This window comes from Chrysochloris asiatica, unplaced genomic scaffold (genome assembly GCF_000296735.1).
Source record: "Chrysochloris asiatica unplaced genomic scaffold, ChrAsi1.0 scaffold00136, whole genome shotgun sequence".
In the NCBI taxonomy this organism is placed as follows: Eukaryota; Metazoa; Chordata; class Mammalia; order Afrosoricida; family Chrysochloridae; genus Chrysochloris; species Chrysochloris asiatica.
Genome location: NW_006408654.1, coordinates 660102 through 679596, shown reverse-complemented (window position 1 = coordinate 679596; position 19495 = coordinate 660102). Strand labels below are relative to the sequence as shown.

General features: G+C 42.5%; 1 protein-coding gene across 1 annotated transcript in view; it reads right to left on the bottom strand.

Moving 5' to 3' along the window:
- SPSB4 (splA/ryanodine receptor domain and SOCS box containing 4) overlaps positions 1–11922 on the bottom strand; it is a 107122-nt gene extending 95200 nt beyond the window's left edge. Inside the window, exon 1 of the mRNA XM_006869842.1 lies at positions 11229–11922. Within this exon, the coding sequence (XP_006869904.1) occupies positions 11229–11922 (694 nt within the window). The remainder of the gene's footprint in view (positions 1–11228) is intronic.
- Positions 11923–19495: the final 7573 nt, after the last annotated feature.

Sequence of the window (19495 nt, the reverse complement as noted above, 5' to 3'; positions counted from 1 at the left end):
AGATTGGGGTGGGAGAAAGTCCTACAATCGGATGTCAGTGAGCAGCTCTGGAGGAGACTAGAGGCTACCACACCAGATGGCCCCTAGTGCTGCCTTCCAAGGTCTGTCTCTAGGGAGTGCAGTAGCTTTATAAGATAAGCACTAAACTTCAAACCGCAAGATTGGACGTTTGAACTCACTAGCTGCTCCACAGGAAAAAGATGATGTTTTCTGTTGCAACGAAAGATTTAAAGTCTTGGAAACCCTCTACTGAGGTGTCATGAGTTGAAACCAACACCACAGCACTTAACACCAACAATAGCAAGGTATCTCAGGCCAGTGCTGATGGGATGTTGAGGAGTCATAACCTCTGGACAGGAAGAAGGATCCAGTCTCCTTCATTTGGAATGACAAGATATACAGCCCCATTTCCCAGATCAAGAAACTCAAAACCTGTCTATGAGGTTTAACCAGAATCATAGAGCAAGTCCATGGCAGGACTTGGGCTGGAAGCCATGTTCTGAAAACAACCATTACTAAAGTGACAACAATAATGTCCAATGCTTTCTAAATGCTTGTCCTATACCAGACCCCTTACAAAGTGCTTTACCAACTTTATCTAGCAGAGCTGGAATTCGGCACTCCATGTGGTCTCCCCCAGAAGCTAGGAGAGAGAATGGGATGAGGTTCCAACTCATAGTGACTCTATATAGGATTGGCAAAGAGCAGTTGGTGGCTTTGAATCACAAACCTTGTATTTAGTAGTCCAATGTTTATCCTACAGCACCACACCAGGATTCCAAAGGTAGGATATTATTGCCATTGTTAAGTGCCACTGAGTCAATTCCAACTCATAGCAAACCTGTTTTTGAGGAGTGGCTGGTGGGTTTGAACAGCTGACCTTGGTGTTAGCAGTCCAGGGCTTATCCTACAGTCCCACATCAGGACTCAAAAGGTGGGGTACGCCACCCTTAATCCCACTATCATCCTGGTCTGATATATGGGAGATTCCCAAGGGTGTGGCATGCAACACCTTTTATTTTACAAAAGATAAAAAGGAGAAAGATGTGAGCAGAGAAAGAAATACCTACTACCACAGCTGCAAGCACACATTGACCGAGAACTTCCAGAGGTTCAAGCCAGATTCAGAAGAGGACATGGAATGAGGGATATCATTGCTGATGTCTGATGGATCTTGGCTGAAAGCAGAGAATACCAGAAAGATGTTTACCTGTGGTTTATTGACTATACAAAGGCTGTGGATTGTATGGATCATGACAAGCTACAGACAACATTGCAAAGTATGAGTATTCCGGAACACTTAATTGTGCTCATGAGGAATCTGTACATGGACCAAAAGGCAGTTGTTTGAACAGAACATGTGAACACTGAATGGTTTAAAATTAAGAAGGGTGTGTGACAGGGTTATATTCTTTCTCCATACTTACTCAACCTGTATGCTGAGCAAATAATATGAGAAGCTGGGTTATATGAAGAAAACCATGGCATCAGGATTGGAGGAAGACTCATTAGCAACCTGCGATATGCAGGTGATACAACCTTGCTTGCTGAAGGTGAAGAGGACTTAAAATACTTACTGATGAAGATCAAAGAGCACAGCCTTCAGCATTAATTGCATCTCAATGTAAAGAAAACAAAAATCCTCACCACTGGACTAATAAACAACATTCTTATCAATGGAGAAAAGATTGAAGTTGTCAAGGACTTCATTCTTCTTGCATCAACTACCAATACTCATGGAAGCAGCAGTTGAGAAATAAGACAATGTATTACATTAGGCAAATCTGCTGCACAAGACCTTTTTAAAGTGTTGAAGAGCAAAGATGTCAGCTTGAGGACTAAGGTGAGCCTGACCCAAACCATAGTATTTTCAATAACCTCATAGGCATGCAAAAGCTGGACAGTGAATAAGGAAGACCGTAGAAGAGTTGATGCTTTTGAGTTACGGTGTTGGAGGAGAATATTGAAAGTGCCATATGCTGCCAAAAGAACCAACAGATCTGTGCTGGAAGAAGTGCAGCTAGAGTGCTCCTTGGAGGCCAGGATGACCAAACTTCATCTCTCATACTTCTGACATATTGTCAGGAGGGACCAGTCACTGGAAAAGGATATCTATCATGTTTGGTAAGGTGGAGGGTCAGAGAAAAGAGGAAGATCCCAGCGAGATGGATTGGCAAAATGGTAGCATCAGTGGGCTCAAGCAACAATTGTGAAGTTGGCCCAGGACCGAGCAACATTTTTTTCTGTTGTGCACAGGGTTGCTATGAGTCGGTACAAACTTGATAGCACCTAACAACAACAACACTACCACCAAGAAAGCAAAGCCGAGAGTGGAGTGTGTCCTTTGGACCTGGAGTCCTGCAATGTGAAATTCTTAGATCCAAAGAAAGATTGATGCCAAGATATATGCAGATCTCCAAGAAATACTGGACTTACCAATGCTGAAAGGAGACAAGGACCTTTCCCCTAGAGCCAGCACTCTGAACTTGGACCTTTAGCCTCCTGAATTGTGAGAGAATAGATTTCTGCTTGTTAAAGTCATACACTTGTTGCATTTCTGTTGTTGCAGCAGGAAAGAACTAAGGCACCATCCAAAAACTCCAACCCACCAAACAAAGCCTTTCTGTTAGCCTTCCTGCTGCCCACAATTTTGCAAGAAGCTAGGCAAGCCAAGGTTCTCCAGCCCTAAGGAGCAGATTCAAAGAGCTAGCCCACTCCAGAGGCCCAGACTTCACAGCAGTGGGATGTTTGCAATAATATTCTCCCATGGGTGATTAAGCCATCAAGTGTGCCTGATTCAAGACCACCACTAGGGCTGTCTTAATGCAACTTAGTTTTTCAGAACACCCATGGAGCTCTGTGCTGAGCCAAGAGTTATAAGGAATGATGTAAGGGTAGAGGGGACCGACCTGAAGCCTCTAGACCCTCAACCAAACTTAATGTAAAGCCAGTTTGCTGTATGGCCAACCCAGGAAGCAGCCTCCCTCTGTGCGTTCTCTACCTGCCTTGTCTGTAACTATTTCCAGCAGGTGCCCCTGAGCCAGTCTGTTCAGTTGGAATCTGGACTCCATCAGTTACTAGCTGTGTGACCTCAAGAAAGTCACTCATGTTCTCTATGCCTCCATTTCTTCATCAGAAAATGAAGATGATAGACAAGCTCCAAGAGTTGTCATAGACTTCATCTGGGGACAGCTGGCCCATTTGCCTGGTCTCAGTTCTATTGTTCTTAAACTCACTCACGCAGGGCCTCCAGATGTACTGTAGCTCTTCAGAGTAAACCTGGAAATGCTGAGCTGTTTGTTTCTTGATATGGTATAGCCTAAGAGCAATTTCACTTGTAGAAGTTTCCACAACATTATGTATTGCATCCCCAAGAGCTCTTGCCTGCCTCCCCAAGAGCTCTTGCCTGCCTCAACAAATACATACTTCAACAAGAAAACAAAAATTGAAGATGGCAGACAAGGTAGACACAATGAGCCAATATATCAAATGAAGCAGATACAAATGATGGATCTGGAACCCTGAGCTTTGGAAAAAAGGATAGACGAAGACTAGAAGAAGCTGAATAAAAGTGATGAAAGAGGAGATGGAGAGTGAGCTGGAGGCTGGCCTTTTGCAAGCAGCATTTAAGCAAGACAGCAGCCTGACAACACTAGCGCACACCAGTGGCTGGCAATGAGAAAAATGTTATTCTTCCTTGTTCCCCACACCCTCCTGGCCTGGTCCCACCTTGTGGATTGGACACTGACTGTACCACCCCTTAGTCTGGAGGTATGTGGGCTTTGCCTCATCAGACCAGCAGAACTCACAGTACTGGACACTCGGCCTATAGACAGCCAGCCCTGGGCAAGAAAGAACTCCTTCCATACTCAAACTTACCAGCCCCCAGATACCCTCTGGGCTTAGAAGAGTTCTGAGAACAAGTACCCTGATCTCAGCCACTATCTGAGCCAGCACAAACCAATTTGGATCAGATGCCCCAATACCAGACAATACCTAGGTCAGCAGGAACTCCATTTAGGATGGTGTGTTTCATTCCCTCACCCCATGAGCTACTTGGTGGGCAGAGGCTGCCAAATATACTGGGTGTTTTGTCCCACCACAGTTTTTTCCTCTCTGTGTCCTGCTCCCCACTCTGTTTTCTTTCTCCTTTGTTTGGTTGTTTCTTTCTTTTCTTTCTTCTCCCTGTGTTTTTGTCCTTTCTTCCTAAGCTTTTCTCCCTGCCCCCTTTTCTTCTTTATTTTTTCCTTTTTGTTCTCTTAGTTTTTTTCTTTACTATTTTCTTTCTCCTTTCTTTTCTCCCTCCATGGTTTTGCTTATTGTGCTTTTTCCTTTCTGCTTATGTTCTTTTATTTTTTTTCTTTCCTTGTTTTTATTTTCTTTTCCTAATTTTAGTTAGTAAATTACTATTATTATTATTTGCTGCTACTGTTTTTTCTTTCCCCTTTATTATTTTCTTTTCTTGCTGTTGTTTAGTTTGGTAACTTTTGTTTGTTTGCTTATTTGCTTCCAAATATGCCAATACAGTCCAGACACAATACCTCTTGTAGACCCACCTACTAGGTGAGGGTCATTACCTGCTCTGTACCCTCGGTCAATAATAGAAAGCAGCCAGCACCAGTCAAACCTGCCCTGAACTATGCTACACCAACAGTAGGCAGAGAACTGTACACACATTTCCATTCTTTATCATACCACCAGGAGTCCTGGTGTGGCACTGTGGGTTAATGTGCTGGACTGCAAGGTCAGTGGTTCAAGCTCACCAGCTGCTCCTCGGAAACCCTATACAGGGTTGCTATGAGTCAGAACTGACTTGATGGCACTTAACAATAAGAACATCACACCCCCAAGAGTTAGGTGGTAAGTGCCGAAAAATACCAACACTTCATCATTAATTAAATACACCACTACAACGTGTTGGAGACAACAGACAATTCCAGTTTGCGTAAAGAAACCAGACAGAGTGGCTCAAGCAAGTTACCAAAATACTGAGCTAGGGAATATTTCTGAGGAAGAAATGGTATTATAACTACTTGATAAGGAACTCAAAAGAATGATATTTCGGTACCTTCAATGAATTATGACAAAGATCAAGAAAGTTGCAGATGAAATCAAGGAAAATACAGACAAAACTTTAGAAGAATTCAGGAAAATACTACAAGATCAAACTGACAAAATAAATGAACAATTAGAAACTATGCAAACAGAGCAAACAGGAATGCAGATGATTTAATATTCAGATTTCAGAAACAGATAAAAGGGCAAAGGAGTAGAATTAAATTAATGGAATGCTGAATTACTGACCTTAGGGGAAAATCTCTCAATACTAATCATTACAGGAATAATCAGGAAAAAAAGAACGAAAAAAATCCAAAGGAAGTCTAATAATTAAGTGGGACATCATTAAATGGAATGACTTATGCATAACTGGAATTCTAGAACAGGAAGAGAACCAAAAAAACAAAAAAAAAAAACATAAAAAAGCACAGAGAAAATTGTCAAAGTGCTGCTAGAAGAAAACTTGCCTAACATTATGAAAGATGAGAAGATGTGCATTTAAGAAGGTGGACAAACTCCAAATAGGACTGACTCCAAAAGAAAATCACCAAGATATAATCAAACTTTATAAAACCAAAGACAAGCAAAGAATCTGGAGAGCAGCTCAGAATAATGAAATGTCACCTAGAAATGATTACCAATAAGACTAAGCTCTGGTTTCTCAGCAGAAACAAAGCAGGCAAAAAAGCAATTGGATAACACATATTAAAATCTGAAAGAAAAATAAAAAATGCCAACCAAGAACCATATGCCCAGTAAAATTGTCCCTTAAATATGGTGATGAAATTAGGACATTTCCACATAAAGAGAAAGGAGTTTGTAGAAATTAGAACAACTTTACAAGCAATACTAAAGGAAGTTTTTTAGACAGAGAAGCAACAACAGCAGAAAACAACCTGAGAATAATAATATACATGGCATCACCATCTAGAAGTCAATCTTTTGGATACTTTTGTATGCAAAAGTATCCAAAGTAAAACAAACCTATAAGACTGTGTACAATAAGCACTGGACTGCAAACCACAGGTCACTGGACTGCAAACCACAGGTCGATGATTCAAGCCTACCAGCCGCTCTGTGGGAGAAAGATGAGGCTTTCTGCTTCCACAAAAATGTACAGCTTTGGAAACGTATACAAGGTCACTATTAGTTGGAACCTACTCAACAGCAGAGATATTAATTTGTAATGATGACAATGACAAAGTAAAAAGAAGGAATAGCGTAGTTACAGAACTTCCAAATGAAGAGGAATCAAGGAGATTTCAAAACAGAACAGACTGTTTTAAGTATGGAAAGAAATTAATTACTTATAGAGAAACCTCAAAGAACATCACTAAACCTCTTATTAAAACACAAAAGAAGGAAAGTAAAAAGACTTAGGAAACACTAGAACCACTGCAACGAAGAAAATGACAAGAAAATCCACAAACAAAATGAACATAGTATGGAACAAAGAAACCAGCAGCCCCACAAAAAATGCACAAATGTAAGATAACAACAAAGCTCATACCTAATGATAATTCCATTGAACATCAGTAGATTAAATGCAGCAGTCAAGAGACAAAAAGAACATCAGCAGAATGGATAAGCGATTAGAGCAGAAATAAATTAAACAGAAAACAAGAATAATAGAAAAACAGAAAAATACTTAAAATGTAAATTTGACGGCTTGAAATTTTTCTTAGATAAATTAATGTTGTTATTTCTTTTTTTTAAAAAAAGGCTTACCAGAAATTCTTTTTCTTATCTTTAAAAACAAAACAAAACCCACTGCCATCAAGTTGATTGTAACTCATATCCACCCAATATAGTGTTTCCAAGACTATAAATCTTTATGGGAACAATTGGTAGGTATGAACCACTGACCTTGCAGTTAAAAGTACAACACTTAACCCACATCGCCACCATAGTATGGTTGTTAAGCAATGGTTTCAAACAGAAATGCTATTGTTTTCGTCATGATTTTGACAGAGCAGGCTGTCTCACTGGGCACAAAGAGTAATATAGACAGAGTATAAAGTAAAATTAATGAGCTTGAGTACTCAAAAAAAAGTATTAAGTTAGCAGATGTTAAGTTCTGTTGAGTCAGTTCCGACCCACAGAGATCCTGTATAGGGCTTCCCAGGAGTGACTGGTGGATTTGAACCGCCAACTTTGTGGTTAGCAGTCTAGTGCTTATTGTACAGTACCACACCATGACTCCAAGTTAGTAGTGGTTGTGTGTGTGTGTGTGGGGGGGGAGGTGTGGGGGGAACCGTTCAGGAAACTGATAAAAAGTGGCCAATGCAGTTATTCAGTCTACTTGTGCAGAGTAGTTATGAGTTGAAATGGACTCCATGGCACACCACCACCATCCTGAAAAAAAAAAATTGAATTCAATCCTAGCCTCAGCCCTACTTCTAGACTTTATCCTAGCCCTCACACTAGCTCTAACCCTAATTTTAATCCTTCTCTTAACCCTAAATCTAAATGTTAAAGGTAAAGCTAACCTTAGCCCCAACCCTAAACCTATTCCAAGCCTTAGCCCCAGACCTTGCCCTAATTCTAACACTAAACTCTACACCCTAAACCCTAATTTTATAACTAGATGTATTTCTTGCCAGAAACCTTTTCCTACATCTACTGCTAAACTTGAGAGTCCTGGTGTGATGCTGTAGGATAAACACTGGACTACTAACCACAAGGTAGGTGTCTCAAACCGAATAGTTGCTCCTCAGACATCCTATTCAGGGTGTCTATGACTCAGAACTGACTTGACGGCACTTAACAACAACAACTGTTAAACTTAGCCCTAGACCTAACCCCAACCCTAAAATAAAATAAACAACACGTGTCAGAGTTAATACTTTAAGCCCTTTCTAAGTCTTGCTCTTTCAGTCATAAATATTCAAAAACTGAGACAATTATATCCATGAACTTGCTTTTCATTAGGAAAAAAACCCTTTATTAATAATACTTTGTTTTAATATACAGGTGAACCCCAGGAACTGTCCCAGGTCACTTAGCTAATCAAAACAGTGACCAGACATCTACTCCACACTGATAAGCGTCAGTAGCCCCATTTTCCAAAATGAGATCACCAATGTTGTCCAAAAACTCCTGATGGGTGCTGGGGCTGAGAGTCCAATTTGGGACTGTAAGTTACCGCGGGCAGAGTTCTCTCCCTCATGACCTTCTGGAGAAGCAGGTCCTGTTTGTTGATGCCTGCCTAACTCTCCCAATTCCACCCTTGTCTTTCTGCTTTCTAGCATGTCTCTGATTCCCGTCCTCCACATTCTAGTCATGCCTGGGTTTGAAGACCTTCTGCCATGCCCAATGTTGGCTTAGAATTCTTTCTATCCCAGTACCCCACCTTTGGTTGCCTTCTCTGCTTATGGGCTCCTAGAGACCAAAATACTCCAAGTCCCCAGAGATCCACTTGAGGAATTTAGTCCAGGCCACCAGCTACAGGTTCCACATTGTCATGGTCCTTCTAACTCCTGTGAGACTCTACTCAACCTGCCCTAAAGCCCATTATTGGTGTCACCACCCAAGATCTCACAGCAGCCATAAAGAAGACCTACTTTAAAGATGAGTAAAATGAGTCTTAGGGAATTGGAATGACTCCTCAAAGATATAAAACCACTAAGCACTTGGAATGCTCTTGGAAATGAGGCATACCAGACTCCAGACAGAGAGGTCATCCTTCTAGTTCAATGATCAATTTCAGCAAACAAAATTTCCACTTCTATTAACTAAGGAGTTGCTGTTGGTTTTCTCGGGACTGGGACTTGCCTAGTTACCAGGGTTCAGACATCCTTCCACAAGCAACCGTGATGACTGAATGAGCCCTTCTCAGCACACACACATTTGTTTCCAAATTTAACCAGTTAGCCAGGTAAACAGAACAATATTTTGACATTCAACAGTCATCGTGACCCAAATAATAGCACGTAGGTCTCCAATTATACCAGTGAGCTGACTATATTAGCCACTTTTCTGTTGGCCTTTCATCCTCAATCACTACCTATGCTTGAGTAAAATCTCGTTCTTGATTTCTCTCTCTCCATTTTTATTTTTTTTTAAATCTCAGTCATTCAGCTAAAGTGGGAGGTAGGGGAAAAGAATGGGGGGGAAAGAATGGACCTTAGAGGCCAACAGTCCTGGGCTGGCCCCAGTCCAGCTCTCTTCTAGCTCTGCCCTTCAGTTTCCTTATCTCTGAAACAGGGATCTTGAAGTCAAGTTATTGGTCAGCAATTATAGCTCTTATTTAAAATGAATAAATTGTCATGTCAGGGTCTCTGAGAGATTTGTTAAGAGTGTGGCAGGCAGTCTGTTTTACCCGGTGCTGGTTGGTAGACATGTGGAAGTGTGAGGGTCCATGCCTGTGAGGCTCCGGACCTTATTCAGCTGGGATTCCACTCAGATAGGGAGCTAGCTGTGATGGCTTCTAGCCACAGGCCACTGTGCCTCCTGAGTGCCTTCCCAACACCAATAATCATGACTGCCACTATGAGTTTTAAGCTGCTTGTAGGATGGCTGAGCAGACTAAATGGAGGGAGGTCTCCGAGTTGTCAAAACCAGTACTTGTCAGCTTGTGTGCTGCCTGAAAGGATTTGACCACAAACAGATGCCAACTTTAAAACTTACGATGGTTTGCACAAAATCTAAAATTCTGGTTGTCTTGAAAAAAAATTAGACAGTTCTACAACCCAGAGCTCTCATCCTCATGAGTCAATAATCAGCTGGAGGTGAGGGGTAGCTGCTCCCATTGGCAGTGCAGTCAATTCACCAGTGAAAGCTGAAATGTGGGTATTCAACCTCTACATACAGCAAAGGGCCCATAAAAGATAGATATTACTGTCGTTACTTAGTACTTATTAGCAATTTGAGTGCCTGGCATTCAAGTTGAGGGATTGTGCCTTCTACTTGTCACTCTGCTCCCTCTGAGACTAGCTTGGAATGGACCCACAGAACACATCATTTGGATAACCCCTAGTTACGACCGAAGAATTCATAATTAGAACCAACACTCAAAGCCCTTATTAGATCTCAGAGACTATTCTAAGCACTGTGGCATATATTAAATTATTCAGTCCTAATGACAACCCTGGCCTACATTACTATCACTGTGTCACTTTTGCAGGCAGAAAAACTAAGTCAGACAGAGGTTAAATACTTTGCCCAAGAAAGGCCTTGAGCAGACATTGCATCAAAAAAAGAGACACAATTGGTCAACAAGTACATGAAAAGATGCTCAACATCATTAGTCATTGTTGTTATTTGCTGTTAGATCTCATAGAGATCAGAGAGACGTAAACAAAAATCACAGTGAGCTGCCACTCTACTTCCACTAGGATGGCTAAGATTAAACAAAAAACAAAACAGAAAATAAACGTTGACAAGGATGTGGAGAAACTGGAACCATTGCTGGTGGGAATACAACACAGTACAACTAGTCGGGCAGTCTCTTAAAAAATTAATTTCATGCAAGATATCTGAAAGCAGGTACACAAGCAGATGTATGTAGACAAGTGTTCAGTGCTGAACTATTCACAGTAGTCACAAGGTAGAAACAACCTAATAGTCCATCAACAGATGAATGGAGAAATGTGGTATGTACATATAATGGACTATTACTTTAGTCAAAAAGAAAAATGAAGTCCTGATATATGCCACAACATGGATAAACCTTGAAAATATGTTAACTGAAGATAATCACAACAGGGCCAAAATTTCACTTACAGAAACTTGAATAGGAAAAGGTCTAGAGACCAATGTGTGATTAGTGGTTACCAGGGGCAGGAGGGAGAGGGCAAAGAGAAGGAATTGTTTAGGACTTTGTATTTACGGTAATGGAAAATTTGGCCCCAATTATTGGTGAGAGTGATTAATGTAATTGATATCACCAAATTGTACATGTGGAAAATGTCACATTGGTATGGTATATATTTTAACCATGAAATAAAATTCAATAATCTGCTTAAGATCATTAAGCCAGAAAAGGGGAATCAAGGTTCCAACCCAGGGCCCTAGCCCCAGAGTTCAGGCATTCACCAACACTTTCCACTGCAGGATCTCCTCAGGGGCTGATGGAGGGTGGGACCTCACCTGCTTCCCGCCTCCCTCCCCAATTCCTCAGTGAGTCATCATCAACCTTTGCAACAGGTCCCACCACCAGGCACACTTACGGTCAAGTCCGTTGACATAGCGCATGGTGACTTCGCAGTGGCCCCACACAGCACTCACCACCGGGTACAGCTTCTTGCCCTTGAGGCCACGGAAGGCCACCCCCAGGTACTGGCCATCCACTACGAAGCTGAGTGTGCCCTCATCCATGTCCAGCACAACCAGCAGCGAGTCTGGCAGGGCGAAGGCCTCGTCGGAACCCAGGAAGGCCGGGTAGGCCACACCCGGCCGGTTCTTACCATCATGGTAGAGGCGGCTGCGGCCCAGGTCCCAGCCCCACGACTCAGTGTCACTGCCCACCAGTGCTGTGTAGCCCACCGAATGCAAGGGTGCGCGGGCCGTGGCCACACCAACTACAGCGTGGGTGCCGCGCTGCCGTGCTGGCCAGTTGATCTGCCAGGCGTGCAGGCCTCGGGCGTGGCCCACTTTTCCGCGGATGCCATCAGTGCTCTGGGCCACTGGGTGCCGGTGGAACGTGAGCCGGTCATCATCCTTGACGAAGACATTGAGCGAGCGGTCCTCAGGGTTCCAAGCATGCCGCAGCTGCACAGCCAACCCCACCGCTGGCATGTCCAGGAGCTGGTCCAGCCGCGCAGGCCGCCCTGGATCAGTCCCAAACAGCTCTCGCTTGGTGGGCCGCAGAGCTGGCTCTCGCACCTCCACCGACTTGAGGCTCCCCGAGAGTTTCTGGCCCATGGTTCACTGGGGGCAAAGGGCCGCTGCAAGCCACGGCTCCCTGGTGGGAGCCTCCACTCCCAGCAGCCAGGGATGGACCACAGGGCTGGGAACCAGGCTTCTGGATCGTACACCTCCACAGCCTCTACCAGGCTGGGGCAGGGCCACAAGCTCCTGTTAGGAAGCAAAGGACACGGGTTATAACAACAGCATCAGTAACCATCCCTGCCTTTATGCCCAGGCCTCAGCTGAACCCTTTACATGCAATAATAATAGTTGTTATTAATATAATGATTGTTGTTCCAACTCGTAACAACCCTGTATATGGTTTCTAAGGAACGGCTGATAGGTTTGAACCACCGACCTTTTGGTTAGCAGTCCAGCGCCACACTATTATTGTTGTTGTTAAGTGCCATAGAGTCGATTCCGACCCAAAGTGACCCTGTATAGGGTTTCTGATGGAACAGCTGGTGAGATTGAACTGCCGACCTTACAGTTCAAACAGCTTTGCAGTCTGGCGTATTAACCCATAGCGCCACACCAGGACTCTAAGGCCATACTGGTGGTGGTGGTGGTGGTGGTGGTTATGTGCCGTGGAGTAGGTTCCAACTCATAGTGCCCCTGTACAGGGTTTCCGAGGCTGTAAATCTTTACCGGAGCAAAAAGCCTCATCTTTCTCCCGCGGAACAGCTGATCGTTTCGAACTGCTGACCATGAGATCAGCAGCCCGATTCGTAACCACTAAGCTACCAGAGCTCCTTGTTGTTGTTGTTGTTAAGTGCCGTCGAGTCGGTTTCGACCCATAGCGACCCTGAATAGGGTTTCCGAGGCTGTAAATCTTTACGGGAGCAGATCGCCTCATCTTTCTCCCGCGGAGCAGCTGGTAGTTTCGAACTGCTGACCTTCTGGTTCGCAGCCCGATTCGTAACCACTACGCTACCAGAGCTCCTTCCAGAGCTCCTTAGGAGTACAATAATAGTGGTGTTGGTGGTGTGCCACTGAGTCGGTTTCGACTCATAACCACCCTGTATGGAGCTTCTGAAGCTGTGAATCTTTAAGGGAGCAGAAAGCCTCATTCTTTCTCCCATGGAGCAGCTGCTGGATTCAAACTGCTGCCATTGCAGTTAGCAGCCCTACTCATAATCCACCATGGTAACAGGGCTCGTTAATACATCTGGTGCTTACCCAGCTCTCGTCATATGTTAGAAACCGTTCCAAGCAATTTAGGTTTGTGAGCTTAATTAAATCTTATTGTAGTTGTTAAGTGCCATCAAGCTGGTTCTGACTCATAGCAACCCTGTATAGGGTTTCAGAGGAGCAGCTAGTGAGTTTGAACCACTGACTGTGGTTAGCAGTCTAGTGTTTATTCGAGAGTGCCACACCAGGATCCAGTAAGAGGTATGTTGTTGTTGTTGTTGTTAAGTACCGTAGAGTCGGTTCTGACCCACAGTGACCCTGCACAGGGTTTCTGAAGCTGTAAATCTTTATGGGAGCAGAAAACCTCATCTTTTTCCCATGGAACAGCTGGTAGTTTTGAACTACCGACCTTGAGGTTAGCAGCCCGATTCGTAACCACTACACTGCTATAGCATATAAGAAAACTGAAAGAGCAAAATGAGGCTACATAATTAGTTGAAGTCCCACAGTTACTAATAACTGAGCCAAGATTCAAGCCAAAGCCATCAGGCTTCAGGATGTAGAACGTGAACATGTTCTGTATTCATGTTGTTGTTGTGTGCCCTCGAGTCAATTCTGACTCACAGTGACCCTGATAGGGTTTCCTAGAGTGGCTAGTGGGTCTGAACTGCAGATCTTGTGGTTAGCAGTCCAGTGCTTATCCGACAGAGCAATCATAGATATTAATATTTAGGGAATAAACGCTGAGCTCTGAGAAGTTAAATCACTTCTCAAGACCACAGAACCTGGAAGAGAACTCAAGTGCATTTGATTCCAACACAAGCAGAGATTACTCATCAGGACATCACTCCTGGGGAAAAACACTATGCCAAGACTTGAGGAGACAATAAAGTTGCTCAAATCATGCAGAATGTAGACATGTAGGGTATGGTCCACTGGCTCCCAACTCTGCCCTAGGAAGTTTGAATAGCGTCATAAAGTGCAGCCTGGCTTGAGAACCAAGACATGAGCAAGGGTCTAGTAAGGCCACCCAAAAGCATAAACATAAGGTGGCCATCTGAGGATGGGGTGTGGGCTCTGTGGGAAAGTGGCGTGGGGAAGGGATAAAGAAACCAGTGTCCTGCCAGAAAGAGCTGCAACCAAATCCCTGTCTCCATGTCTTAAGCTGTGTGTCCAGAAGAAGGGCTCTTAGCTTCCTCGAGATGCCAATTTCTAAAGAAAGACTGCCAAAAACTAAAAGAGGCTGCCAAAAGCATTGATCAAACAAGAAGTGTGAAACACCAATAGAAGACAGGTGGCTGAAGATGTCAGAGAAACCTGACAAAGTCGGCAAGTAGCTGGATATCTCTGAAGGAAAAACCAGATTTCTTCTCAGGAACAATGGGAACAGGATATGAGGTCTGAGGGAAGAGGAGAGCAGGAATAATAGAGGAAACCGCAGGCCTGCCATCTTTCCAGGAAGCAATGGGTTGATGAGGCAGAGTGGGAGAAGGACTCTAAACTGAAATAAGCCTACTACTACAGATCTCTGCTGATGGGTAGAAGTAAAAATGAAAAGAAATTACTGTTACCATTCTGTGAACAGTTTTCTGTTAACAGGGAGCCATCTTGCTATCCTAAAATACTTCTCTGGTGCTTCCTCTATATGCAAAATGCTGATCCAAGAAGGCTCACCTCTTTCAAAAAGAAGCCAGCATGGAATTTACACAAAGATGTTCTAGGAGGAATGAAGAAGGAAAAGAACAGGGAAAAACGTGACTAATAAAGAAAATTCACCAGAAAAAAAAGTTGCCACAAAACAGATAAAAAAGTGTGACTGAGTTTGCCATCGTAAATTAAAAAAACAAAACAAATGTAATGAAACACTTTCCATTACAAGCAAGAAGAGATAGAAGGCTCAGGTGAATTAACTGAAAAAAAAAAGAAATCAGCAAAAGAAATAAGCAAAGGCAAAAATATACAATCATTCAGAAACGAAGGTCTCATTGGAAGCAGGACGAAAAACAAGTTCAGTTGAAAAGACATGAAAGACAGGATTGAGAAAAGTGAGCAAACTGTATAAAAAAATTTTTTTTAAAGTGATAAATATAGAAGAAAAAGGAGAGTTGATATGCTAGTATTTGTATCCCTGAGGAAGAAAAGTCAACAAATGGAACAGTAAAAAAAATAATAATAACTTTTAATAATTCAAGAAAACAGTATTGAAATAAAAGAAAGCATGAATTTGAAGAATGAAAGGTTTAACCCTATCTCAGGAAAAGGACACAGAACAAAAAACATAAACACGTATCTCAGTAAAGTTCTCAGATTTCTAGACATCAAGGCAAAAAATGGTCAAGTCCCTATAAGAAGAAAGGATATCAGGTTGGCCTCAGACTTTTTCAGGACAGCATTTGATGCTGGCAGACAGCAGATGAGTGCCCACAGAGTCAGTCTTCAGTGATGACTGCAGAGTTTTATGTCCAGCTAAACTTCAAGGAGCTCTGGTAGCGTAGTGGTTACAAATTGGGCTGCGAACCGCAGGTCAGCAGTTTGAAACTACCAGCTGTTCCGCGGGAGAAAGAGGTGTTCTGCTCCCGTAAAGATTTACAGGATCACTATGAGTCGGAACCCATTCCATGGCACATAACAACAACAAACTGTCATTCATGGATAAAAGCAACAAATGAATATTTTTGAACATGAAAGAATGCAGACCCCTCTATTAACAAAAGTTTTCTTAAGGAAACCACTAGAGAACATGCTACATTAAATATATGGTAGGGAAAATCACAATAGAAGGGCTGACAGTGAGAACTTTGTCCATCTAACTGTAGAGTAACTCAAGCATAATAACAATTGTGAGGATGGTCCAGTACTGGGCATTATTTTTTTCTGCTGTTCATGGGGATGCTATGAGTCACAAGTGACTTGACAGCACCGAACAACAACATAACTGTAAAGACTAAAATGAGTATTATATGAGAATATTAACATGACAAATGATGTCAATGTGGAAATAACAAAACAGAATCTGGATAGTGATAGAAAGAAAACCTGGCAGGTAGTGTAAGCATGTGAGTTCTTCTGTTTTTTATGGCCACAAGTCAGAGGATTAAAGTTGACTTTTTTAAACGTATTGCATGCATAAACATCTTTAAAAGTATAATGATAAATACTAGAACTAAGAAAAAAGATGAGGGTTGGGGCAAGAAGGCTGAAAGGGAGGAAGAGGTTGTTGTTGTGTGCTGTCGAGTCGGTTCCGACCCATAGCGACCCTTTATAGGGTTTCCAAGGAGCAGCTGGTGAACTTGAACCACCGAACATGCAGTTCAAATGACTTTGCAGTCTGATGCATTAGCCCACAGAGCCACACCAAGAGGTAGGAGGTATTTAATCCAAAAGATTTCAGTGGAACTGTAAGAAAACCAGACACTTCCTCCATTAGCTTACAAAGATAACTTTCTGAGGTTCAAGCTCACCAGTCGCTCCTTGGAAATGCTATACAGGGTCGCTATGAGTTGAAATTGACCTGATGGCACTTAACAACAACAACAACTCAATATAAGAAGGAGCTCTGGTAACATAATGGTTATGAGTCAGGCTGCTAACCTCAAGGTCTGTAGTTTGAAACTACCAGTTATTCCACAAGAGAAAGATGAGGCTTTGTGCTCCCATAAAGATTTACAGCTTCAGAAACCCTATGCAGGGTCTCTATGAGTCAGAACTGACTCCACAGCACCTACCCACTCACTATACAGCATTCCTTAACCTTCACCTCTTGAACGTTAAGTAGGTTCTAAGAAATAAGGAGCTCTGGTAGCGTAATGGTTACAAATTGGGCAGCCAACTGCAAGGTCAGCAGTTCAAAACTACCAGCTGTTCCACGGGAGAAAGATGAGGCTTTCTGCTCCTGTAAACAGTTATAGCCTTGGGAACCCTGTACAGGGTTGCTATGAGTTGGAACCGAATCCACAGCACATAACAACAACAACAAGAAATAAGCAAGACAGCACATCTATGTCACAACTATGTCCATTGCAACATCATTCACAATAGCAAAAAGATAGAAACAACCTACCCAATAACAGATGGATAAACTGTGGTAGACAATGGAATACTATGCAGCTATAAAGAATATGAAGTTCTTGAAATATATTACAACACAGATGAGTCTGGAGGACATTAAACTGAGTGAGGTAAGTCAAGTACAAAAGGATGAGCACTGCCTGATGTCACTGTTATAGAAAGATAAGATATACACTCAGAAAGCAACATTCTTTTGTGGTTGCCAGACCTAGGAGGGCAAGAGAAAGGGGAATCGCTTTCTAGATAGTAGACACTTGTTAGTGTAGGTGATGGATAAGGCGATGCCTTGGGCGAACCAGCACTACCTGTTCAAGGTAAAAGACGGCACTAGGAAGTATCTAAAAATAAAGGATGACTTTAGTAAAAGCAACAATTTTGTTACAACAGTAATAGCAAACAAAAATATTTATGTTGTTAGATAGATATGTTTCCTTGCATATGATAGATAAACATATGATAGGAATAGGCATGTATATAAACTAGGTGTTTCTGTAGGAAAACATACATAGGTCTGTGTGCATACATAAAAGAAAGCACCTAAGGGGCACAGTATGGATATTTCTTTAACATATTGTATCTTAGATGGCAGGATTAAGTCACCATGTTAGAGGATTTAGGACCATAGTTTCAGGGGCAAGTGGGTGAATTGGTATACCATAGGTAATAAAGACAATGTTCTGCTTCCCAGTTTGGTGAGTAGCTTCTGGGGTCTTAAAAGCTTGCGATTGACCATCTAAGTAAGATACAACTACTGGTCTTTGTGCATCTGGTTCAAACAGAATAAAGGAAAGCAAATACTCAAAGAAGAAATGAGTCTACAGGACTAAGACTCTACATGAACCATTGCTTCATTTACCTTAAGACCAGAACTAGATGGTACTACCAGGCTACCATTACCAACAATTCTAACCAGGACACAGTTGATGGTCCAGGGGGACTGAATGAAAGAAATATGTAACACAAAACTCAAATTCTTATAAAAGGTCAAAGTTACCTGGTGTAATGCTGTAGAATAAGCACTGGACTGCAAAGTCAGTTTGAACTTCAAGATCGGTGGTTCAAACTCACCAGTCATTCCTCAGAAACCCTATAGTCACTGTGAGTTGGAACTGACTTGAAGGCACTTAACAATAACAACGGAACCAGTGGAGAATAGTGGAGTCCCTAACACTATCACTGTGGGAGACCTTTTAAATTTGAAACTCAAACTACTCACAGAAATCACCTATCAGTTAAAAGACAGAATGGCTCATAAAAAGAAGTAATATCAGCCATGAGTACTGTGCCTTTATAAATTGTCTAAATGAGAGCTAACGTTCAACATTTACCCTAGACCAAAGATGGGAAAGGGAAATTAGATTAATGCAAACAGAACAGCCAGAATGGAACTAATGAGAATACCAACACATTGTGAAAAGTTTAAGTAATGTCAGTGAGTGCTGTTGCTAAGTATCATTGAGTCACTTCTAACCCTGTTTAGGGTTTCCAAGGAGTGGCTGGTGGGTTTGAACCAGCAACCTTGTAGTTAGCAATCCAGTGCTTATTCTATAGCACCACACCAGGATGAGACCCTAATTTGCTTTCATCAAAAATACACTATTTTTTTTTTTAATGTTTCATTGTGAATTATGTGATAGTTTACATGGGAGAACATTAGCTTTACATTCATCCTATCGTATATTGTTTCATCCATGGTTACAATCCCCTCCATGCAGCATCAACCAACCAAAGGGTATACCCTACAAGCCTGCCCCCCAGTTGTCAGCACACAGTCCCTCTCCCTCTCTGGGTCTAAAGCCCCCAGGCGCTCCATCTCTCCATGTCATTGTCTCTGCCTCCATCTCAGGCATCACTGTTTCTCTGGGTAGGGTCCCGCACTCCTCTCTTCTCCTTTGATGGTCCCAGGGACCTCTGCTCCTAAACTGCAAAGTCAATTTTTCCTCTCCTTTTGCTACAAAACGTCTACCTTTATATTTCCAACCTTCACAATCAGTCCTGATGACAATTATTCACTATTGTGTCAAGGGAGACCTATCCCCATCTCCTTTCATCAACCCTGCCCAGACAGATTGGATACTACTCAGAAGAGATTCCACCTTCCTCCCTGCCCTATGGCTCTAGGCTCCCTCTTGAAAGCTTGTAAGCCAGTCACTTCTTGCCTTTGTAGCCCACCCACTTTGGGTAGCCAGTGTCCAAGTTGCCCATCTCTGTCTACTCTGTGTATGGAGGGGGTGGAAATGATCCTTGCTATAAAGACTTGTTTCCTCTTTTGAGCTACTGCATCCATAGGTATAGGTCAAGTTCATCAAATTGTATCAGATTACTCTTTTTTTCCTCTTCTTTCTTCTAGTTGAGCTCTGATCATCCAGTCACTGAAGCCAGGTCAAGT